At 38.4% G+C, this 26,564-nt stretch overlaps 1 protein-coding gene across 8 annotated transcripts in view; it reads left to right on the plus strand.

Moving 5' to 3' along the window:
- Positions 1 to 26,564, plus strand: part of yki (Transcriptional coactivator yki) — a 240,933-nt gene that overhangs the window by 164,460 nt on the left and 49,909 nt on the right. For 4 of the 8 annotated variants that reach the window (XM_067132384.1, XM_067132383.1, XM_067132380.1 and 1 more), the window contains exons 2-3: positions 4,305 to 4,627; positions 22,202 to 22,291. In XM_067132384.1, the coding sequence (XP_066988485.1) occupies positions 4,305 to 4,627; positions 22,202 to 22,291 (413 nt within the window). The remainder of the gene's footprint in view (positions 1 to 4,304; positions 4,628 to 22,201; positions 22,292 to 26,564) is intronic. The other 4 variants (XM_067132388.1, XM_067132386.1, XM_067132387.1 and 1 more) reach the window with 1 other exon arrangement.

A 26,564-nucleotide genomic window follows, 5' to 3' on the forward strand; every position in this document is an offset into this window, starting at 1 on the left:
GGGAGACATGACACGGCCACCCACCCCTTGCAAACCAGTTTGTCCGCCCCGGGTGGGGTTTGTAAGTTGAGAACGGGAGGCTAGGGGAAACATCCACCCTCCTCCTGAAAACTTGTTTGTCCGCCCCGGGTGGGCCGGGTTAGGTAGGGGATCGGAAGGGTAGGGGAGACAACAGCTCTGCGTGATATTAATAATAGTATATAAAAAGTCACTTGACGGACTAACAAACGAACGAAAAAATACCGGTAGGACATTGAAGTGAATGTTTTAAGACATATAAGTAAATATTCTTCAGGATTCAGCTTATTCATGTTATATTGTTAAAATATGATTTAAATTTGCCTAGTTCATTAAGTTTTTCGATATTTGTGTTTTGACTGACTCCATATCTATTTTTATGTTATTTCAGTCTGGATGTAGAAGTCTCATTATTTAGAAGCGTATGTTACAAAAAGACTATTCTTTATACAGTAGTGTCTGCCTCAAGTGAGAATCCATTGTATGGAAAGTGCTGTTTAATTCAGTGTTGTTTAAAAGAGCTTAATTGTTTCGGGCAAAATCGAGCTTGAAATAGCAGTTTTTAAAGCATCCCATTTAGTGACAATATAACATTACGTCTTTATAGTTTTACGAAAAATAAGCCTAATAACTGCTGTAAGTTAATTTGGCAAAGGGAACGAGAACTCTAAATGTAGGTCAAGAAATATTTACCGGCTTGTTTTATTTTTAATATTTTAGGTACAAAATGGCCACCTTGCTTTTTTTTCTTTTTTAAATTTACCCAAGAAGCGTCACAGCACTGAAGGGAGTTATTATTTCTGGCGGGCGTGTGTGTGTGTGTGTACAGTTTGTATGGCTCATTTCAATTTGGGTTACTGTGACTCCAAGTCGAGGTACACACACTTCACATTGAAGACGGTGTCATTTATTAAAAGAATAGCATCAGTGTGCCTCACGCTGCCCTTGGCCTATATATTGTGTGGGGTGGTCGGTTTCTGTGGGGCTGGTGACGAGGAGGAGGTTTTGGTGTGTGTGTGTGTGTGGGGTTTGGGGAGGGGGGTGGGTCACAGGGTGTAGCCGGGAAAGCTGCAGCCTTAGAGTCTTAAGACCGAAGGCAGAGGAAGTGGGACGGCAAGAGATCGGGAGTGATGATCGGCCATTAATCTCCTCTCTCTCTCTCTCTCTCTCTCTCTCTCTCTCTCTCTGCATCACATTTTGATATGGTAACTAGATTAATCTGATTGATGCATGCTGAAATCCGAAATAAGTACTCGTGGTCACATGAGTGATTATTATTATTATTATTATTGTTATTATTATTATTATTATTATATACCAGAATCATGGATATGCCATCATGCGAATCGGTACATTTCTGTCTAAATGGAAGTAATAGCCTCTCTCTCTCTCTCTCTCTCTCTCTCTCTCTCTCTCTCTCTCTCTCTCTCTCTCTCTCTGTGCATCGCATTTTGATTTGGTAACTACATTAATCTGATTGGTGCATGCAGAAGTCCGAAATAAGTACTCACGGTCACGTGAGTGATTATTATTATTATTATTATTATTATTATTATTATTATTATTATTATTATTATTATTATTATGTAATAGAATCATCCATGTGCCATCATGCGAATCGGTACTTTTCTGGGCCAGCCCTAGGAGAGCTGTTAATCAGCTCAGTGGTCTGGTTAAACTAAGATATACTTTTTTTGTCTAAATGGAATCTGTCCGTGAAGCCTCCCTATCTCTCGGGACATAACTAACTCGGTTTTCGAAAACTGAAGCTCTCCCTCTGCAGTCCCTTCACGGTTCGCTGTACTCAAGTTCCGACGAAAATACGAGTCTTTAGGGAGGATTTCCTAAAGGAGGTGCAGATCGTAAGAGACGGCGAGCACCGTTAGTACAGTTTTGTTAACATTTTCCTACTTTAATATTTTCTCGGAATATCAGATTTATATTTGTTGCGTTCTTTCGTCAATGTTCCGGCTGGTTGGCGTTTTTTGGTTTTCGATGCTTGTGATCCTTCAAGTTTTGTCCTTATAATTCAACCTCATGCCATAATTTTTATGTATAATTTCTACTTCATTTTAGTGTTTTATGCAATGATTTTAATGATTTACCTGTATTAAAAAGTTCTTGCTTTACTGTCCATTACGTTATGCGCCGGATTTTCATTTTTCCTCTGTAGATGGTTGTGAGCTTATGCACGTATGTATATGTGTGTTTGTGATTTTGTATGTGTGTGTGTCTGTGAGAGAGAGAGAGAGAGAGAGAGAGAGAGAGAGAGAGAGAGAGAGAGAGAGAGAGAGAGAGTCCCCGGGAAAAACTGTAATTGACGTTTATATACTGTTGTACTTGTTAACCCTTTACGAGATTAGACAAATAGACATCATCGTGATGCATCTTGAATTTCCTTTCAGTATTTCACAATAACAGAAAAAAACTGATCGCCCTGAAATGATTGCGATAATGTCAGTGGTGTCGTGATAGATATTTGGAGGCGTGGGCGATGACGCGATAAGATACAAGCAGTGTTCCTTATCTTAACGAAATTTTCTTGATTCATTACACTCTGAAGAGTGTCTAATTTTCAGCTGTTGTAGAAGTCGATGGAAAATAGTTTATAATTGATTGCTGCGTACACAGAGCTTATATTTCAATCTTTTAGCAAAATGAAAGAATTTTTCATGATTTGACACCTTCTGAGGAAATGGTGTTAACGTTTTTAAAGGAATTTTCAGTAATTAAGATTGTCCTGCCGACGTTCCATGCTAAGTTGAATTGATATTTTAACTTTGAATCGGTAGAGATATTAGAATTGAAAAGTGATAATAAGACTAAAAAAATGTTAATTGTATAATACCTTGTGCATTAATTATTATGAATCTCCAAGGAGTTGCATAAAGAGTAAAAAGGTTTCATTGCATAATGTCGATGGGAGCAGAGATCACTCCTGTCTCTTCCTGTCAGACGGTGTGCTGAGGTGGGCTTAAACCTCCGGAGTGCTTCATCCTTTGTTTCATTCTGAGAGTGTTGTTTTTTGAGGTCTTTCTCTTCAGTTGAGGATAATGGTAAATAGGTTGAGAAAGGAAAGGGTGAAAATAAAATAAGTTGGGAAAGGAAAGGGTGAAAATAAAATAAGTTGAGAAAGGAAAGGGTGAAAATGAAATAAGTTGAGAAAGGAAAGGATGAAAATAAAATGAGTTGAGAAGGGAAAGGGTGAAAATAAAATGAGTTGAGAAAGGAAAGGGTGAAAATAAAATAAGTTTAGAAAGGAAAGGGTGAAAATAAAATGACTTGAGAAGGGAAAGGGTGAAAATAAAATGAGTTGAGAAAGGAAAGGGTGAAAACAAAATGAGTTGAGAAAGGAAAGGGTGAAAATAAAATGAGTTGAGAAAGGAAAGGGTGAAAATAAAATGAGTTGAGAAAGGAAAGGGTGAAAATAAAATGAGTTGAGAAAGGAAAGGGTGAAAATAAAATGAGTTGAGAAAGGAAAGGGTGAAAATAAAATGAGTTGAGAAAGGAAAGGATGAAAATAAAATGAGTTGAGAAAGGAAAGGGTGAAAATAAAATGACTTGAGAAAGGAAAGGGTGAAAATAAAATGAGTTGAGAAAGGAAAGGGTGAAAATAAAATGAGTTGAGAAAGGAAAGGGTGAAAATAAAATGAGTTGAGAAAGGAAAGGGTGAAAATAAAATGAGTTGAGAAAGGAAAGGGTGTAAATAAAATGAGTTGAGAAAGGAAAGGGTGTAAATAAAATGAGTTGAGAAAGGAAAGGGTGAAAATGAAATGAGTTGAGAAAGGAAAGGGTGAAAATAAAATGAGTTGAGAAGGGAAAGGGTGAAAATAAAATGAGTTGAGAAAGGAAAGAGTGAAAATAAAATGAGTTGAGAAGGGAAAGGGTGAAAATAAAATGAGTTGAGAAAGGAAAGAGTGAAAATAAAATTAGTTGAGAAAGGAAAGGGTGAAAATGAAATGAGTTGAGAAAGGAAAGGGTGAAAATAAAATGAGTTGAGAAAGGAAAGGGTGAAAATAAAATGAGTTGAGAAAGGAAAGGGTGAAAATAAAATGAGTTGAGAAAGGAAAGGATGAAAATAAAGTGAGTTGAGAAAGGAAAGGGTGAAAATAAAATAATTTTTAGGATGAACGTAAAATTGCATTTGCAAGTCTTTCACCTTTAAATTTGTATTGTATGATAACAGACAATTTGTCAAAATGTTTCAAGTAAAGGTGAAGTTTGTTAACTTTCCCATTGTTCAAGTTTGCATCCATATTTAATATTGTGTCTTGTGTTTCCAACAGCCACCTGACGCAGTCGACGACGTGGGAAGATCCTCGTAAGACCTTGTTGAAGCAAAGGCAGCGTCAGCAGGCACAACAGCATCAGGCCCCTCCTGCCCAGGGACCTCATGTCGCCGTGTCACAGGCCCCGACGGCCCCTGCTGGTCCACCACAGCCGCCTCCTGCACCCCAAGGAGGATCCACTCAAGCGACGGTGCCGGGGCTCGTCAATGGCAACCTAGGGCCCTTGCCTGACGGGTGGGAGCAGGCCGTGACTCCTGAGGGAGAGGTCTATTTCATCAATCATGAAGACAAGTCAACTTCGTGGTTCGACCCCAGGCTACGTGAGTATACCCCTTGCAGCTTTTTTTTTTTTTTTTTTTTTTTACCCAAGTGACCCCCTAAATATCATCTTTTGGGGGTCACTTAACCTGTAGCTAAAATTCTACGAGATAACACATGTGTACGTACAGGTAGATGTCACTTTCGATGACAGACAGTTTGTGTCAGAATGTTTATTTATTGTTGTGGTTAGGACATGTCTGCCAAACAGCTCGAGTACAATATATGCCGGTGTCGTCTTGTTGATCCGTACCCCTTTTATTGGATTTGTCCTTCAGCGTTCACATTGTGGTGTTCCCCGCATTCGTCAAGTTACGAATTTGTTCTCTCTCTCTCTCTCTCTCTCTCTCTCTCTCTCTCTCTCTCTCTCTCATGATTCTTTGTTCATGGACTTGAAAGTCTGCTTTTCAGTAGCCCAATTTCTAAACAAATTAACGTCATTATTGATAGTTAAATGCTTACAGTATTTTTTCAGCTTTTAATTTTAAAAAGTGATCAGGTTTCGGCAGGTTTCAGTTTCTTCTATTAAAGATTTTTTTTCTTTTATTCTTGTTAGAATATGTTATTTTTGTGTTATGAAAGTTTACCAATCACTTATGGTTTACTGACATATGAATGAGTGTATGTGACGAAGTGTGGTACCGTCATTATTAGATTTGATAATGTTGCTGTGAAGGAGAGCATTTGATTCAGGATTTTTATCTGTGTAACATTAGGACTGCTTGATTTTTATTATATATATTTTGGATTGTGTTCAGTTGCTAGAGGCAAGTCCACAGTTTCCAAGTAAGTCATAATTCCTAGCATAATTCCTAGGCAGTTCTTTCGCTGTGATGTATGTAGAGAGGGCTGGCGGCAGGAGGCATGAGTTTTCCGTTAAATCACCAGGTCTTGGAAGGTTTCCATAGCACCATTACCTTTTTATGACTCAAGTTTATATGCACACATGTATAATTATTGCAAGAAATTAAAATGTCCTGATTCTGTATTAGACAATACATTAAGAGTGGCAAAGAGACCTTGTGGTGTTAAGAACAGAGAACATATGACATAAATATGCTCGTGCTACAATATAGTAATTATTTCAAAGATCTTTTCACTCACCCTAAAATCTGTAGGTTTAATGTAGCACATAAGAACAATGATACGATGAAAAATGGCAGTTACTAAGAACTCTCCCGACACGGGATTTGTATATAAGATCCCTTGTAAGTTTTGTGCCCATTTTTTTATTGGTCGGACGGGCAAATCATTGGGAAAGAAGCAGAACTGCATAAACATATATAAGCTATGCACAAAACACTGCCATTTTGTCATGTCATTGAAAAATGTCATGCCGTCTATTGGATAGATTCTAATATAATAGTCTAATCTAGTAATATACTGGAAAGAATTATATTTGAATTCAGTTTTCTAGATATTGGGCAAGGAATGTATAAACTCGATCCATTTTTTTTTCTTTTTACAAAAGAGATATGTAAAGTATTTATTTTAGTAAGGGTAGTTTACCTGGGCCTAACTGCGAAGGTTTGAACCTCATGCGTAGAAAAACAAGATTTGTAAAGGGATGGCAATGAGTTTACTGCTCATTTTTCCTATCAGGTGTGAATATTTTTTTTTTGTTTTATAAAAGTCTTAGGTTCGTTTGTACTGTCACTCAAGCATGTAGTAAATTTTTACCAACATGTATCAGTCCTCTGGAAATGTATTAGAAAAGTAAAGGCGAATCCAGTCACGATTTATACTTTTTGCTCAAACGACATTTGTAGCTTCATGATTGTATATAAATCAAGGTGTGATAAAACATCATATATATATATATATATATATATATATATATATATATATATATATATATATATATATATACATATACATATACATATACATATATATATATATATATATATATATATATATATATATATATATATATATATATATATATATATATATATATATATATGATGTTTTATCACACCTTGATTTATATACAATCATGAAGCTACAAATGTCGTTGAATATCCAATTCACGTTACTTCGGGAATATCCCCGAACGGGAATTTGTTTTGAAGTTATAGATGGATAGGTAGATGCAGGCTTAAGTTACTGGTTACAAGGACATATGTTGATTGTCCGTCGTTGTACTTGCAATTAAAAATTGATCGAGAATATAAGAAACAGAGACGTGGATTAATTATTCCTTTGTTACGGGTTTTTGATCCCTCATTGTCAGGTGCTGCTGCTTTTGACATTTCGTCTTGTTTCTCACTTCTCCTTCCCTTCCTTCGTTCGTTTCTCTCTCACCTTTTCCTGGTGCGTTCCGGGTCTTTCTTTAGTCCTCTTTGTCTTTCTGTCCCTTCTCGGTTTTTTCATACTTTATCTTCCAGTTGTTTTCCCTCCGCCTCTTCCTCCGTATTTTGTTCTTCCTCCTCTTTGCCTTCTTCTCTTCACCTCCTCCTCCTCCTCCTCCTCCTCCTCCTCCTCCTCCTCCTTCACTTCACCTCTTCCTCCTCCTCTGCCTGTTTTCCTATGTTGAACATAACCCTCCCGAGCTATGACCTTGAGTGTTTGTTTCTTGACTCGAATATATAAACCCTCTCCTCCTCCTCTCCTCCTCCTCCTCCTCCTCCTCCTCCTCCTCCTCCTCCTCCTCCTCCTCCTCCTCCTCCTCCTCCTCCTCCTCTCCCCGAGCTCACACACACTAGCTTCCTTATTGCGTCTCTCTCGGCCTTCTTGGAGACATTGCGTCTTGATTGCCTCTGATGATGATTATTATTATTATTATTATTATTATTATTATTATTATTATTATTATTATTATTATTATTATTCCTTTGAATATTGGAATAAGCAATATTGCATTTCGAAATATGCTGATGTGTCTCACTTCTTAACCAATTCGTCGAGGTGAATTCCCTAATTGCAGACCCGTCATTTCCTCCTAACTTAATTTGTACATAATATTGATTTTTTAAGACTGTCACTATTATATCCTTTGTCACTATTATATCCTTTGTCAGTTTTCCCATCTGTCTTTCTTCTCTTCGTAATAATCGTGGAAGTGAAACGTTAGGTATCGTCAGCCCTCAGGGTCGTCTCAGAAAAAAAATCCAATTCCGGATTCTGTGTCGTATATTTTTGTTTCAGATGATTTAGTTTTCCCCTTTTCCGGGGTAATGATAAATGGCAAGATATATTATCTTAATTTGCAGCTGCTCGTTTTTGTATAAAGTCTGTTTTTGTTTTCTGTGTTCGGTGTTCAATTGTACCTCTGAGGTTACTGATTTCGTTTTACTAAAGTGAATTCATAATTTAATGAAAGGAACGGGTTTGCGCGTTTGCTAATTTAAAAATGAATCGAACCCCCTTGGTTTTGTTGTCGAATTCTGGGTATTTACAAGCTTAAACAGTTTAAATCACTTTTAGAGACATGAACATTATTCTAAAATGGCTTTCAAAATATTTTTTGGTAAAATTCAGTTTCATAATTAAACACCCACCACAAATCTATGCATATATATATATATATATATATATATATATATATATATATATATATATATATATATATATATATATATATATATATATATACAGAGAGAGAGAGAGAGAGAGAGAGAGAGAGAGAGAGAGAGAGAGAGAGAGAGAGAGAGAGAGATGGCCAAAGTCATTTACGAATAATTGGGAAGACAATCTTTTCAGAAGCCTTGAAAAAAAAAAAGTCTGCCAGAGTCTGTAATTACCTTTAGTAATATTTAGAGGCTTGCTATGCATGGTTGCTCATGTTTGACCAGGGGCGTATTATTATTATTATTATTATTATTATTATTATTATTATTATTATTATTATTATTATTATTATTATTATTTAAATGCCCTTTGCATTTGTCTCCCATCTTATTTCTGTCATTACTTGCCTTATCTTGGTAATTATCGTTTTATTTTTGTATATTATCATCGGTAAATGTCGTAGCGGTAACAAAATCCAGGCTAATAAATTTCAAGAAAATTATCGTTATTTACGTTCTTTTAATGTTAAATTGCCCTTAATGATCTTTTATTGCCTAAAAATCACTTCAAGGTACAGTCATTTTTACACTTCTTAATCTTAAAATTAAAAAGGGGGCAAGAGGTCTCCCTCATCTGAGGAAGACTCCAAGCCAAAAGTTTTGTCACATGAAGAAGAATGGCAGGCACCCTGGTGGTTGCCTGAAGCTGTCGGCAGATAATGCCTTTGCCAGTAATTTTAGGCGAAATAGCCTTGTTGATATACAGTATTACATTATTAATAAAATGAGCTGATATTCAGTTTCTTTATAAATATATATATGTATATATATCTGTATATTTGTGTGTATGTGTATATATATATTACAAACATATACTTCTTAGGGTGGCCCACAGAATGTTGATCTTCCAGTCTCATCAAAGTTTTTTTTGGAGTGAGCTTGCAATTCATTTTACATCATGGCTGTGACCCACTACAGTCAGTTTACCATCAGATAATTCACTGCTCAATCTCAATAAATCTTTCTTTTCTGTACAGAATTAACTACGATATTGCTCATGGTGTTCTTGTAAAACTGTGAAAGGTATAAAAACAACGCGGTCTTATGTTATGATTTTGACAAATTACGATCTGATGCTCCTGTCGCGCTCAGATTTGGTTTAGTTCCAATTGTTCGTGCCCTTTCTCCCCCCCCCCACCACCCTCTCTCTCTCTCTCTCTCTCTCTCTCTCTCTCTCTCTCTCTCTCTCTCTGTTTTATGCATACATTTCATCTTTGAATCTAAAGTTTTTGACATTTTCATTATAAACTTCTGAATTCGACAGATATATCAGTTGATCAAAGTGTTTTGGGTTTAACATATTATCTGTTCTTTTTAATCACTGGTAGTAATTTGCTCTAATGGATTTTTATGTCTTAAAACAATTTTGTTTTATTTCTCTGTTTATGATGGGCGACTGACTCTTTTCGTATAAAAGATTGTACAATTTGGAAAAGAGGAGAAGGAAGTTTCTGCAATCAACCACCAAAACAATGGTTGATGTACCAGACCCTCCCGGCCTTCCTCACCCCTTCCCCACTTACCCCCCCCCCCTCCCAGGACCTGCTGCCACCTCACGCTCTCAGCTTTGGCGTCGGGCTCTCCTGCTCTTGGCAGGAGCTGCCGCAGTCATGGCGCCAAACTCAGGTGCGCGCCAAAACCCTCAAAGCGAAGCTGACTGGGTATCGTATGGCATAAGGGTCGGTTTTCCTTACGTCGCCAATAGGGGACCGCCTGTTTTGAAACCAGATCTGACGCGGGCGCCAAAATCTGGAGGTAATTAGTGACGCCAAGGTTGATTTTTCTCCTTTGGGCAGCGAGAGAGTCAGTCGGAGGGCGGTTTACCTTTGGCCTTTCTTGTGCGCTTCTCATCCGTCCCCCCTTTTTTTTTTCAACGTGTTGCTTCTCCTCTCACGATTGGGTATAGGGGGGCCAGACCCGGATAGATCCTTTGTAGTGTTCTAGAAATTAGAAGTCGAAAGTTTTCTTTAACTTGTTACATAAAGAAAAGCTTTGAAGAGGACCTCACCCTTGATTGAAAGACCTTGCATTTAATAATTATGCTTGAAATCATGCAGATATGGAAATCAGTTGATATATGTGAGTGGGCCGACTTGCTTTTGTTATTGGAGTTGATATTAGGCGCTGTAAACGGAGGAAATTTATAACGTAAAAGTTTAGCAAAACGTCATCAGCAGTTGTAAAATCAAACGTCGGAAGTAACAGCCATTCTCTCCTCAGTTTCTGCCAATATCTCAGTCATCCCCTTCTCCGTATTATGTATTGTAATCCTTCCCACTCCCAGTATAATACGCATCTTCACTTCTTCCTAACCCTCCTGTTATGCAACATCACTCTTCCGTGTTCCCTCCATGTAGAGAACTTCATTCTGGACTAATCTTTCCTTATAAGCAATTTGATTCATTCTTATGCGTCTCTGTATGGAGCGTCATTCTTTCTTATCTATCCATATTTAAATCCTCATTATATACGTCTTATCCTTATATGTAGCCTTATTCTTTGTTTAGACCTCCGTATACACGGCGTTATTCCTTCTTTGTACATCCCTATATGCAACCTCATTCAACCCTTAGACCTCCCTATATGCAGCCACATTCTTTTCAGTCTCATACTTCCTTATATATAAATCTCACTCATTATTTTACACCACTCTCTGCATCCTTCGTTGTTCCTTATACTTCCATGTGAGCAAACCACACGCGTTCCTTATACCTCCCCAAATGCAATCTCATTCTGATATTTTACATATACAGCCTCATTCTTTCGTATACCTTTGGATATGCATCCTTAGCCGTCCCTTATACCTCCCAATATGCAGCCTCATTCTCTCCTTATACGTCCGAATAAGCAGCCTCATTATTTCCCCAAACCTCCATATACGCAATCTCAGTTTTTCCCTGTGCTCTTCTTCCTCTTTCTCCCATTCCCGCAAGTTATTACCACTTCCCTTCGCACTCATCCCCTCCCTTATAAAGAGCCTCTTCCTTTTGGTCCCCCCCCCTTACACACAGCCAGCTCTAGCTTATCCTTCTCATCCAAAGAAAGCAAGACCAGACGTATTGACTCCCTCTTTGACATAATTTCACTTAATCTGTTCCTTTTGTTCTCCGTAACAACTGTTTTGTTCCTCTTTTGTTCCTCTTCCCTAGCCTAGTGAGTACTAGGGAAGGGCCGCCATTTGTGCTACTGTCTGTGTCTGGTGAGTCATTCCCAGTAGGTTAATCCCCCCCTAGTCCCCCCCCACCTCCGTGAAACCTTCTCCCTTTACTCGGTTCATAATCTCTCTCTCTCTCTCTCTCTCTCTCTCTCTCTCTCTCTCTCTGTAGTGTTATGATGGTTTTTAATAATATTTTTCCAAGTCTCGTTATAAATAAAATCGGTTTTGTTGGAACACTTGTGATATCATATCATCTCTGTTGTTATTTATACTATAACTTTATTTTTTTGTCAGTTTGATACTTCCTATTATTATTATTATTATTATTATTATTATTATTATTATTATTATTATTATTAATGTGTACAGAATATGCAGCTTCTTGATTGCACTACCTAAATTGGCGAATATAATACTTCCTATTATTATTATTATTATTATTATTATTATTATTATTATTATTATTATGCTGTACAGAAAATGCAGCTTCCTGATTGCACTACCTATATTGGCGAATAGAAGGCGCTGTCCACTTTGCCTGGTCGGTCAATCGTAATTAGCTTCGATCGTTACATTTCAATGTACGCTTAATGCAGTCACCAAGTAGAGCTTGTAAGGTTGAAGGTTTCGGGTGTTGAAGAAGAGCAAAAGAAAAGGGGGAGCGTGAGAAGCAAAGGAGGAGGAGGAGGAGGAAGAAGAAGAAGAGGGGGGAGGAGATGGAGGGAGTGGCAGAGACTGTGACCTCTTGTTTGGGTGTCTGAGAGTTGAGAGGGGAACTGACTATTTTTGACCAACAGAAAAGTACTCTCTCTCTCTCTCTCTCATCAGAAGAAAGTACCGTATCAGATTGACTTGGTAGATTCTCTCTCTCTCTCTCTCTCTCTCTCTCTCTCTCTCTCTCTCTCTCTCTCTCTCTCTCCTTCCCAGTGTAGTCTTTATTTAGCCGCTACTCCTTTGTTGCATAAGATCCCATCCCTACAGTCTGTTAATTATGCATGAGGACGCGAACCTCATCCTGACAACTGAAGAGCGTATTTCGTCGTTTCGTAACTTTCTGATATTGTTGGCATTTATTGAAGTTTTTTGTAATTTTTTTGTGTGTGTGCTGGCGGTTGTGCCACTGACAGACAGATGCATCGGTTTTGTTTCAGCGGTGTCACTCGCTCACATCTTTTCTGGCTCAGTTGGTTATTCTTCTCTCCCTTGTTTAGTATCGATGTTTGGAAGGCTCGGTTGATTATGGAGCGTATGCAAGCAAAACTTGCTTGCGGCAGGATACTGCTTGTCATATGCTGTGTCGCCTTAAAAGGTCGTATACAATCAAGCAGGCACCAAGTCGTCCTCCTGAATGGAGCTGAAAATGAGATTATCATTCATACACTCTCAGCTACGAGTAACATACAAAGCAATTAATGAAATTATCGGGTCCATAGATAAATCCAAGTGATGGACGTTATACTTTCCATGTTCTAACTCGTAATCACTATTCTACTGTATAAAAAGGAATGAGCAGGAAAACAAAACAAAAATTGTCTTTTAATGAGTTCGTGAGTTGAAAGATCCCTCGAGTCACTTGCAGACGTCGATTTCATGAGAAAATGATTGAGAACTAATTGTTTCATGTTCACATTTCTTCTCAGTTTGGAAACACTTCATTTAAAACGCACTTGAAGATGTTCTAGACACGTATCTAAATAAAATCTTCAGCGTTAAGCATCTATTAAGTACTTTGGTAAGCTTCAGTAGGGAGCGTAAGTACACAGGTAAAACGTGTCGGTACTTAAATGGGAAATGGGGATGAGACAAGTGGTAGTGTGTGTGTGTGTGTGTGTGTGTGTGTGTTGGGGTTGGGTTAGTGGTGGGTCCGGTGGGGTTGGTAGTAGAAAGGGTGAATGCATTGGGTACCATTTCCTGTATCTTGCACTGCGGCCGGTGGAGACTCAGTTGTATGTCATCCAACTATTCTCTCACACACCTGCAGGGGATTTCCCCTCATAACATGATCTGCTTCGGTTCATTTTAGGTAAATCGTATGACACAATACATGGGTACACAGTTTAACGTTATTTTCTCCCCGTATAAACGTATTCTTTATCTGGAACCACCTTACATCTGCCATTATCCCTCTCATGTTCATGTTTACTCTCCTGATTTATTCTTAATTTTTAGCGGATATACCTGAGGCTTGGTGCTTTTAAGGCCAACAGGTTTGTGTGAATGCACACATTCTGGGCGCGCGAGAGATCACAAAGTCTAGACAGCTACTTACGAGCGTTACGACGAAATCTGGTTACGTGGATTATCTCGGACTGTCAAGGGTCTTCCTCTCTGCATGCTGTTCAAAACTTGAAGGCTACTTACTACCTGTCAACATGCAGCTTCTTGGATACGTGCATAAACCTGTCATCTCTTGAAATATGTTTACATGAATGCAGAAGGAAATGTATTTACGTGAATGCAGAAGTGCATGCCCTGTAGTAAAGAAGTCTTTTGCGCATTATTATTATTATTATTATTATTGGCCCCTCTAGCGCTGCATGACGCAAAGGGCCTCTGTGACATTTCCCACTTTTGTCTTTCCTGTGCTTTATTATTATTATTATTATTATTATTATTATTATTATTATTATTATTATTATTATTATTATTATTATTATTATTTAGAGGATAACCCCCTATTCTCAGTCTAGGAAGCAAGCCTGCCGGGGTCATTAACTTGAAATTCAAGCTTTTTAAGAAAATGGTGTTCATTTGAAAAAAGTTACAGAAGATAATGGGAAATACAGAAAGAAGAGATCAGTTATTAGAAAAGAAAAAAAAGATGAATTAATAAATAAATCGGTAACATTATAAATAAATTATTGAGATACAAGGCGAATTGCTTTATGGTATAATGTATTGCATCTTCGCTTGAACTTACGAGTTCTAATTGGACAAAATTCTCAGGGAGACTGTTCCACAGCCCAAAATCTCCACTCATCTACAGCGTCCCATCATCTTCTCCCAGTAGCTGTGCAGAGGACATGTTCAAGCCATCTCCCATCTCCCTCTCCGCCCGTATTGGGGTTAGTGCCGTCAATGCACCTCACGCGGTGTACTGTAGGCATTACTTAAGGTTCTTTGCAGCGACCCATCTGCCCCTAGCTGTAACCCCTTTCATTCCTTTTACTGTACCTCTCTTCATACTCTCTTTCATCTAACTTTTCTTGCTGTTACACTTTTCAAACATTTTTACTGTTAGTATCCGTTTCAGCGCTGAATACCCTCGTAGGTCCCAGCGATTGGCCCTTGGCCTAAATTCTATATTCTATTCCCATCTCCCTCTCAGCATAATCTGAGCTTCGTACGGAGCTTCTGCAATTTCCTGTGAGGTATCATTTCTAATTCTCCTGCCATTGGGCTCCTAATATTCTTCTAAAGGCCTTATTCTTGGATTAGTAAAATCTTTTAGGTACAGTTTCATTCTCCTACCGTGATTCATGCCCGTATAGCAATGCAAATCGTACTTGACTTATGCATAATCTTACTTACGTATATGCAGATTGAGTCTATTTGATTTACAAATATTCATCCTGCCTATTTTTTTTTAATTTTCCATTTTTAGTCTCGCTACATTCCAACTCCGAAGAGCCTACACTGGATATCGTTGTTCCTAAATATTTGTAAGATTTAACCTCATTAATCCTTTTTCCATATAATATTCTGCCTAGGCGAACTAGCCGATGAACATAACAAAGCCATATATCCCGAGAGTGGCATTAGTGCTAAAACAACCCACAAAATTACTAATGAAATACCCCGTAGGGGGGGTAATGCCGTCAGTGCACCTCACGGGGTGCACTGTGGGCATTACTAAAGGCTCTTCGCAGCGTCCCTTCTTAGGCCTCCAGCTGCAACCCCTTTCATTCCTTTTACTGTACCTCCGTTCAGTCTTTCTTCCATCTTGCTATCTACCCTCCTAACAATTATATGCAACTGCGAGGTTTTTCTCCTGTTACGCCTTTCAAACCTACCTACTCTCAATTTCCTTTCCAGCGCTGAATGACCTCATAGGTCCCAGTGCTTGGCCTTTGGCCTAAACTCTATATTCCATTCCATTCCACCAATGAAATATTCGTGGGGGGGGAAAGAACAAGAGGAAAACGACTGTCAAAAGGAGGGATGTGGTAAAAAAAAAAAAAGACAGAAGAAGAAGAAGAACAAAGGCAGTCCTTTGAAAAATCTCTCTCCAGGCGAAACCGGTTAGGACCATATCCTGTTTCATTTTTCCTTTTGGCATTTTTCATAATTATCATGTGCAAGGATACATTGCAGAGCTTACTAAAACTGGAGGTGTGGTAATTCTTAGCGTTCAGAGCTGGGGTGGGACAGAGACCTGATAACTCTTCGGAGATTTATCGGGATGGATGTATGATGAACTCTACAAAGCTGTTAGCTTGTAAGAAATATGATAAACTTTCTAGAGGTTTCTGCAGCTAAGAAATATGATAAATTCTCCAAAGCTTTAAATACCTAAGAAATGTGATAAGATCTCCAGAGTTTTAAATTCCAAAAAAATTTGATAATTATCCAGAGCTTTAAATACTAGAGAAATTTTATAAACTCTTCAGAGCTTAAAATTCTTTAAAAAAATGTGATAATTATCCAGAGCTTTAAATACCTAAGAAATATAATAAACTCTCCAGAGTTTTAAATACCTAAGAAGTATTATAATTATCCAGAGCTTTAAACCCCTAATAAATATGATAAACTCTCCAGAGCTTTAAATACCTAAGAAATTAGATACATTTGATAAACTCTCCAGAGCTTTGAATACCTGAGAAATATAAATTCTCCAGGGCTTTAAATACCTAATATGATAAACTCTACAGAGCTTTACCAAAGAAATATGACAAACTCTCCAGAGCTTTCAGAACCTGAGAAACATGACGAACCCTCCAGAGCAGCTAGCATCTAAGAAATGTGACAAACTCCTCAGCTCTTTCAACACGTCGGGAATGTGATAAACTCCGCAGAGCATTTAATTATATGCAAGATTGCCGAGAAGTGAAGCAGAAATGATCAAAATGAAGACTAGAGTTGTTGTCTCCGGTATGGAATGTGGAGGCGGTGGGTTGATGTGTCATGATCGGATGTGGCCAGTTGTGGAATGTCTAACCGGAATAAATCCTGTCTGTCCGTGCAGGAGAGGAGGAGGAGGAGGAGGAAGGAGGCATCAGTTGGGTATGGGTGGGCGTGGGTAGGCCTGCCCCGGCGGGAAGGTGGGCATGGGAAAGCTTGCGGAGAGGATCGGTCCAAAGGTGACATGCATGAACTCTCGTAATGCTTTGTTTTATCATCGTTTTGAGTAGGTACAATTTTCATTGTTTCAAACCGATTGCAGGCATTCTTGGTATTTTCCGTCGGCTTGAAGAGGCTTCGAACGTCCGCTCAGCCGATGGGAAAGCGTGAAATAGAGGCTCTTGTCGAATTGCTGCTTCGTGCATGACTGCCTTCCTTGGGTCTCTCGGCCTCGGTATTGTATGGTTTGGTCATCGCTGTTTTTAAACATGAGCCAAGTGTGTGTGTGTTTTTTTTTCCGTGCTGTCATCGATGCCTTATTGTCGTGTGTATCAGATCGATAACCTGTGCCTTCTTGTCCAGGTATTCGTTTGGTAGTTTCGTGAGCTGAAGAGAGCGATTCCCTGCTTGTGGTTGTTTTTAATGTAGGACTTTATCCTGTTGTTTTCGTTCTTTTTAATTCACACGATTATTAGGAAAATAAATTCTTAATCGTCTAATAATTAACTATTCTGAAGGCAGATTGTATGTTAATCATTTAAACGAATGTAAAGCGTTCTTATGTATTTATCAGCAGATTCTTCAGCACTGTATGAACATAACCATATTAAGTATATATATATATATATATATATATATATATATATATATATATATATATATATATATATATAAATATATATATATATATTATATGTATATATATACATATACATACATACATATATACATACTGCATCTCTTGATTTGTTTGGATGATGGTTTATTATGCAATATGTGAAATTATGTCTTTTCTTTTAAAGAAATATTCCTATATTAGTTTTTCTGGAAGCCTGAAAGTCTGTTCTGTACCTAAGGACAGGCCTCCTCCTTACGGACATATCGGTTACGAGACACCGGTAGGTCCAAGGTTATCAACAAGGATGAGTCTCTCTCTCTCTCTCTCTCTCTCTCTCTCTCTCTCTCTCTCTCTCTCTCTCTCTCTCTCTCTCTCGAGCTGTAATAGCCGGGCAATTGATAGGTTGTTAAAATCGATTATGTTTTTTAGTCGAACGCGTCGTAGATTGTTAAAAGTGGAAAGATTATATTCTATTCTAGTGTTTCCAAAACCCGCAATAGGTATTTTTGGCCTAATGTAGGCTTGAGGCGTTGTTACGGCCCATTCTCAGGCGTTACAGCAACTGAGGTCAGTTTTAATGGTACACTAAATTCATTATATGGACTTTTTGACCTTCAGCGACTCAGCACCAGGCTGATATTTAGTCTCGTGAAACAGTTCCACTCTGTTGAATGTACAGTGCGACAACTTTGGAATATTCTGGAATATTCTCTTTAGTTTCTTTTGCTTGCTGAGAGAGAGAGAGAGAGAGAGAGAGAGAGAGAGAGAGAGAGAGAGAGAGAGAGAGAGAGAGATAGAACTGATTGAAAGGTTTGGTAGCGTTAGCAACAACTCTAATATTCTCTAATATTCTCTCTAATTTCTTTGTTTTGCTGAGAGAGAGAGAGAGAGGGAGAGAGAGAGAGAGAGAGAGAGAGAGAGAGAGAGAGAGAGAGAGAGAGAGAGAGAGAGAGAGCTCTGGAACTGATTGAAAGGTTTGGTAGTGATTGGAAAAAGGTTTTTTGTTTTGTTGTGGAATAGGATGTGGGTGGAAGATTGAAAGTGGGTGGTGCGGTTTGGAGAAGGATGGATGGATAGTATGTTCTGGGGAGATGGAGGAGGGTGTAGGTTCTGTTGGAGGAGGAGGAGGTTTCTCTACAAGCGTGGGAGTATAACTGGGGGATACACGCAGCCTTGAAGATCCTGTCGCAGGACACACTCATGCACGCACACTCAAATATGCACACACACACTCACAGACACAGGACCTTGCAAGGTCGCCTCAGCCAGTCTCTTTGGGACGTATACATATGAGTGTCTGATTTGTATTTTTGTCTGTTAAGTTTTCCCCGTGATTGGTATATATACAATATATATATACTAGACACACACACACACACACACACACACACACATATATATATATATATATATATATATATATATATATATATATATATATATATATATATATATATATATATATGTGTGTGTGTGTGTGTGTGTAATAGGGAAGTTGAGTATATATATATATTTATATATATATTCGTCAGTTATATTTTGCCTCATCCAGGCTTCTTTCTGTCCTCGTTGTGTGTGCTGGACACAAAAGGGACAAAGCCAAGTTGCAGTGGCGCCTAGAAGAGTTCTTATTAAGATTTATTGTTGGAGTGGTTGATAAGTGTGGTTAGTAGATGGCGGTTGATATAGCTGTGCTGGTGGTGGTGGTGTGGCGGCGGTGGTGGTGGTCTCGGTAGTAGTAGTAGTAGTAGACCCGATTGTTACTCCTAATATTGTGATGTCGGTTCCATTGGCTCGTGGTTCTTCATGATGATGATGATGATGATGATGATGGTGATGTGATGGTGATGGCCGCTGGCACTCTTTTGTGTGTCCGTGACTTTCTTCGGAGATGATAATGATGCCCCTTGATGTTTTAATGTTTATCCTTGCACAGTGTACACAAGTGTCTCTCTCTCTCTCTCTCTCTCTCTCTCTCTCTCTCTCGTATGTGTGCTTGGAAATGTACTTTCTTTGTTGATGATGCCCTGTGTTTTTGTAATGTTCATCCTTGCACAGTGTACACGTCTCCTCTCTCTCTCTCTCTCTCTCTCTCTCTCTCTCTCTCTCTCTCTCTCGTTTGTGTGCTTGGAAATGTACTTTGGTGTTGATGCCCTGTGTTTTTTTAATGTTTATCCTTGCACAATGTACGCACAATGTACACAAGACTCTCTCTCTCTCTCTCTCTCTCTCTCTCTCTCTCTCTCTCTCTCTCTCTCTCTCTCTCTCGTTCGTTTGTGTGCTTGGAAATGTACTTTTTTTGGTGTTGATGCCCTGTGTTTTTGTAATGTTTATCCTTGCACAATGTACACAAGTCTCTCTCTCTCTCTCTCTCTCTCTCTCTCTCTCTCTCTCTCTCTCTCTCTCTCTCTCTCTCTCTCTCTCGTGTGCTTGGAAGTGTACCAACCTTTGCACCTGGTGGTGTGGTGCTCCTGCTACTTCGTAACGATGACTATCATATCCCTTTGTATTCTTTGCATTGACGGGACTGGTCAGTCAAAGTCGAGGTCATGTTGTAGTAGGGTCTTGGGAGAAGTTTAGAGAAGCCCCTAAAATTTGTCCGTTTTTCTCTCCCGCTTTTGTTTCTTACACCTCTTTTCATCTGGGCGGTGGAACAGTGGGGCGTTTGACAGTCTCCCCCAGATACAGTCACTTCTCGGTGAAGATGATCCATTGTCTGCCATTTCTTGATGTTACTGCTTGAAGAGTCTTCCTCTTGGCAGTGAACTGCTGTGGACTTCCTCGTGTTTGTGTTACGTAGTTTACGCTTTGCCTTAAAGGAACTTAGCCCGTTGCCTTGAAGAGGTAAATATTTGTTAAATACAGAGTCGCTTATAGAAAGAATCTCTCTCTCTCTCTCTCTCTCTCTCTCTCTCTCTCTCTCTCTCTCTCTCTCTCTCTCTCTCTCTCTCTCTCTCATAAAAATTCACAAACATTCTCTTATTAATAGAATCCTGCGCGGATTTTATGCCATGCGAATGTATAAATTTTCCTCCTAATGTAAGCTGTTATCCTTAGGTTAGTGAGTTTCTATGATTCTAGCCTAAAAAAGGGTTCCTGTGCCCCTGGGTCGTAAGGCATTATGTCAGTTACTGCTACATCTCTTCTTTACAGTCATTAGAAGCATACTGAAGCGGATTTTACCAGTGACCACAGACTTTCCATTTTTATTGCTTCTCCATGTAACCCATAAGATCAATAGACATAAATATTCAAAGGATAATCCTTATTGGGTTCTCCTCATATTTTGACTTTCTCTTTTACATTTTTAAAAATTTTGCTTTAGTCCTTAAAATGCAAAGTCATGTGTAAAATATAATCGACATGTACTAAACATATTTTGGTAATAATGTGTATATATCAAACTCATCACAATAGTGTAATTAATATATTTCATAACAGTTAGCAAGTAAGTGGCCCTTATGGGCTTGTTCCATATGAGTAGGGTTCATCTTCTGAATAATAATAATAATAATAATAATAATAATAATAATAATAATAATAATAATAATAATAATAATAATAATAATAAGCTTAAATAATCATGTTCTTGAAATAACCACAGTGATCTCTTTAACTTCTCGATTTCCTCACACTTTTCAATACGCTTGTCATGTGGTTCTGATTCCACAGTAAGCTGTAGGTCCCGTTGCTAGGTAACCAATTAGTTCTTAGCCACGTAAAAATAAATCTAATCCTTCGGGCCAGCCCTAGGAGAGCTGTTAATCAGCTCAGTGGTCTGGTTAAACTAAGATATACTTAACGCTTGTCACCAGCTCCCGGTCGAAGGAACTTCTCTGATGCCCGTGGCAGGATTCGATCCTGCACCCGGTATGTCAAGGTTTGGTGAGCCTTAACCACTTCTGACATGGGTGCAGGCTCGAATCCTGCCACGGGCGTCAGAGTTAAATCATTTGTTACTTGGTTTGGGACTTGGATGAAGAAAGCGAGAAGAGTGTATAAAGGTTATTAGAAATATGTATCTGGTAAAACTTGTCCATTAGATTCTATTTATATAATCATAGCTCTATTAATATATTTTTTATATAAATATAATGATTAACTGTACTGATAGATTCTATTTATATAATATATTATTAACTGTATTAATTTGTTGTATTAAATAGATGAAGTTACGGGTATTCAAAATAGTGTGTGGCTGGGTGGTTTTCTCTTTACTTTCGCAGCAACAATTTAAGAGCCTACCTGTGGAATTATCAGCTGTGTGGTGTACATCTTAACCTCTTCTAAACCCTGAATAAGTAATTTTTTTTAAAGAATTAAGTTAAAAATGAATCAAGTCATATGCTAAACGGAGAGAAGTAAAGGAAGTTTTGATTCTTGGTTTATCCTATTACTAGGTGGATTTTCTTATCGCATGAACGCTAGTAAAAACTTAAAAGAATTTATGTCTACAAGTGTATAAACTCTGTACGCAGATGTGGTGCACTAGTCTTCAGACAACATACCTAATATATATATATATATATACATATATATATATATATAGAGAGTAGATATATATATATATGTACATATATTTTTGTGTGTGTAGAAGGAGAGAGAGAGAGTTGACAACAAAATGGATAGTTAGTCTTTAATCAACAGTAAATAATAAAGGAGCAGTCCTATTTTTGTCCAAAAATGACATATGAATGATGGACAAGTGTACATATTTTTGTAGTGATTATATATCCTTGCCATTCATCAGGGGGACAGGCTCTGTTCTATCTCAGTCAAGTTGGAGTACTGTTAGGGTAGTGAGCGGAAGCCAGGAAAGGTATTTGAAAAGAGAAGAGCCTCCGTGATGATGATGATGATACGTATGATACCGCTCCTAGCATAGTCATTGTTATGCTCTTCAGCCAGACAAAGACCTGTGAGAATTTTTCTCTCCGTGTCACCACAGGTGTGTGTGTGGCACCCAGGTGTGTCTCTTGCAAGCCTAATAGCGATGACGACCAGGAAGTTCTGTTGTGTAGGAAGAGGACCAGAAATGGTAGGAGGAGGTGTTCCGTTTGTGGCCGTGGTTGTTTTCTTTTTCTGTTTGGTTTTTGACGATGACCTGAGTTGTGTGGTTGTTTCGAGTCCCTTGTTTTCGTTCCCCTTGCTCCACCGACCGTCCTCGAGCTTGCCTGTTCGGCGTTAGTACGTCCGTTTGTGTGTCTCCTGCTGGTGGGGAATTGGGGTGAATTTTGATGACTTCCTCTTCCTCGCTTATCCACCCGGGTGGCGTGATAGAAGCTAATTCCCTTTGATTTTGAATGGCTCTAACTATCTAGAGTTCAGTCTTGAAGTGAGGACAGGTTTTTGTTTGGAAGCACTAACAAATTTTCACAAGTTGTAGAGTTAAACTTGCTTTTGCTCAGCAAACCTGTCATGATAAACAAAATGCTACACATACAATCGCACGAAACAACTACGGAAGCACATTTACAGTCAGATTTCAGTGAAGGCATATGGAATGACCTGGCCATTAAAGACACACTGTTGTTGTTTTTTATGTATTTGCAACTTTGCAGGAGGTAAGATTTTAGAGGTGGAAATAATTGTGTTATTTTTAATGATGTGTTCGTGTGCGTTTGGATTTGTTGACTGCATGCACCTTCTGTGGAATCTGTTGAATTTGCCGTGTCTTTTTCCAAGTGATTAAGCTACTGCTGTAAAACGTTGCTTTTGCATGTTGATCTTTTACTGGTTGTTTATTTAGTTAGTAAGCCATAGAATCTAGGTCTTTTCAGTCTGCTAAGGAACTTAAGTTGATATATATTTAGAACAACTACTAGATTAGATTGATTCAAATTTTTCGATGCATCAATTACAGGACATCGAATAGAAATCAAACATTCTTTCTCTCTTGGGATTCGTTATATCCAACGACTGAACGTGGTCTCCGCATAGCAAAAAGAGACATTAACATGATGCGAGCACCAGCGGTGGTTTCGATTTGACCACTCTTAGATTATTGCTCTTCAGTATGGTGCTAACCCAGCTAGGTATGGCTAAGTACTGTAGGTAGGCTGGAGGACGTTACACGCAATTCCACAAAAACCTGATAACTTGAGCTCGATCTTCACGCGGTGCACGGTAGGCACTACTTAAGGTTCTTTGCAGCGTCCCTTAGGCCCCTAGCTGCAACCCCCTTTCATTCTTTTTACTGTACCTCCGTTCATATTCTCTCTTCCATCTTGCTATCCACCATCTCCTAACACTTGTTTCTTAGTGCAACTGCGAGGTTTTCCTCCTGTTGCACCTTTCAGGCTTTTCTACTCTCAAATTTCCCTTTCAGCGCTTAATGACCTCATAGGTCCCAGTGCTTGGCCTTTGGCCTAAATTCTAGATTCCATTCCATTCTCTTCTGTGCTAGAATGAAGGCGTTGAAGTGAAGTAGCATTCAGCGTAGGCATGAACGCTTTTAAATCTATATTTTTACAAAACTCAGAGGGGGCTGGTGGTTCCAAATCAAAACGAAAAACTGCCCTACCGTTCTATGGCTATCTCAGGCCTCTTGTCAGATGCTCTGTACCTCAGTCTACGCTGCTTGAACTTCATCATTTTGCACTCCTTGGCTCTGCATCATTTTGCACTCCTGGGCTCTGCATCCTTTTGCACTCCTGGGCTCTGCATCATTTTGCACTCCTGGGCTCTGGTAACCTAGGGAATTGTGTACCTCGCTGTGTCTCATGTATTTAAGTCTAGCCAGTACACCCCCAGATGCAGTGTCACAGGTAGTTGTACGTAAATATTAACATTGAAGTCAACACCTGGAAAGGTGGAACCGATCTTCAAGCAGTCTCTCTCTCTCTCTCTCTCTCTCTCTCTCTCTCTCTCTCTCTCTCTCTCTCGGTACGGACGGGCACAAGGTTGCAGAGTGAAAGGGTAATGACTTTTCTGATTTATTATCTGTGATAAGACAGCTGATAGGGACCCGTGTTCAGGAATGGCAGTTTGTGTCATTGTATTTACGTCTTTATAAAATATGGGACTTTCATCTGCGATTTCCTTGTGTTTCCTTTTCTCGTTATGTACGAGTTGAAGGCTAAGTCATTTTCGTTGTCTTTTATTAAAATAGAGATGTTCGTTTTTTTTTTTTTTTTTTAATCTTGACAAAGACAGTAATTTTATTCGGGAAAGTTTGGGAGTATTAGCCGTCATGTAAGAAATATTATCAGTTTGCACATTTTGCTATTGCAGGTAAGAAACACATCACTGATTATATATATATATATATATATATATATATATATATATATATATATATATATATATATATATATATATATATATATGTATGTATGTATATATATATATATATATATATATATATATATATATATATATATATATATATATATATATAATATATATATATATATATGTATGTATGTACTGTAGTATATATATACATATGTATGTATGTATATACATATGTATATATACAATACATACATACATACATACATACAAGTTCTATACATATGGACCGGTATGGAAAAAACAACTTCAGACAGTGTGAGAAAGCAAGCACAGGGTGTCATGAGATAGGGTGGTAACGCGGGGCAAGTGGAGTGTATGCAGGTATGTGTTTTGTGTGCGCGTGCGCGTGCATGTTGACACTTGCAAGCACGCCAGGTAACCCACAACATCGAGACAAGGTCTCCCGCTGGTATTACATCAACTCTATTAAACGCAAGCTAAGTGTAACCGGCCGCCTTGGAAATACAGCAAAGACGCGATTGGGAAATAATAAGTATTCGGTGCAAAATCGAATTAGATTGAGTCTTGGACACACACAAATTACATTTGCTGAAAGAGTACAGTCAGTTCGTATCTTTAAACTTGATGGAATTACGTCGTAACGTTTTCCTGCACTATTATTGTATTTATATGCTGTGTATGTAGGTGAATGTACTCGACACTAAAATAGTGACGCATATTTAACTAACTTTATGCCCTAGGTAGGCAGAAGTGAGTTTTTTTTTTTTTTTTTTTTTAACTTTGTGAGCACGAAAGCAACACTTACTGTATAACTGAGGAAAGTAATTCGAACTTCTTAGGGAGATTGTAAGTCACAGGTATCACTTAATTAAATTAAATAACTTGCACTCACGGGGAATTACAATTGATAAGCTCATCAGCCAAAGTCCAAGTTCGAATCCTGGCCGGATCAGATGCCCTTATGAATTTTAATTCTGTTGGGTGTAAGTTGTTCCCAGGCCGTAGGGAAATCGACATTAATATGTATATAAACATTATATATATATATATATCTTCATATATTATTTATATATATATATATATATATATATATATATATATATATATATATATATATATATATATATATATATATATATATATATATATAAATATATATAGTGTTGGACTAAACACGAGAGAGAGAGAGAGAGAGAGAGAGAGAGAGAGAGAGAGAGAGAGAGAGAGAGATAAAAACATCAATTAGATGAAAAGACAGGACGTAGTTGTACTCCAGAGAGAGAGAGAGAGAGAGAGAGAGAAATACATCTTGCAAACACAAATACATGTTACACGGCCAACCTCTGTATAAATCGTAAGAACTAAGGGGTAATAGTTGCTGTAATAATTCAGGAACGTTTAAGAAGAGAGAGAGAGAGAGAGAGAGAGAGAGAGAGAGAGGTATGTTCAAAGGACAAACACAGTGGGTGGTAAGCAAAGACCCTGAAGGCACCTTGCCCCCGGCCACTGCTCACCCCATTGGTTCTGTTGGTATCCCTGACCCAACCTGCCTCCCACCACCTGTGGATGCGTTCGTCTGTACTTGGCTTTGCTGTCTTGTACTTCAGAACAAAGTTATGTAGTCAGGTTCACTTGTGTGGTGCATTTGTATCATTCTTCCGTTTTCCTATTTTCCATTATCCTTTTGGCTTCTCTCAACGTCACGGCTGTATATACTGTACAGATGTACCCGATGGTACAGCTTTTTTTCTTGGGGAGGGGGTGGGTATTGAGGATGAGATTGGGGGATAGCCGGGGTCGAGTATTTGCTAGCGAATGTACTTACTTGCAAGCTCTTGCTCGCTAATTCGTTGGTACTTTCGCCATTAAACATTGACCAGTACGTAGAACTCAGGTGGACTCGATATTTTCTTATGTTTAGATGTTCGTTTGTTTATAGGACCCGATTGCTTCATTTCATTGGTCTCTCGCTCTCTAAGCGTTAGAATTGCGTAAGTATTTTCTTATGTTGTAAGGATCGTATTCACGGAAATGTTTATATACAGGAGGGCATA

Source organism: Macrobrachium rosenbergii, chromosome 31 (genome assembly GCF_040412425.1).
Source record: "Macrobrachium rosenbergii isolate ZJJX-2024 chromosome 31, ASM4041242v1, whole genome shotgun sequence".
Classification (NCBI taxonomy): domain Eukaryota; kingdom Metazoa; phylum Arthropoda; class Malacostraca; order Decapoda; family Palaemonidae; genus Macrobrachium; species Macrobrachium rosenbergii.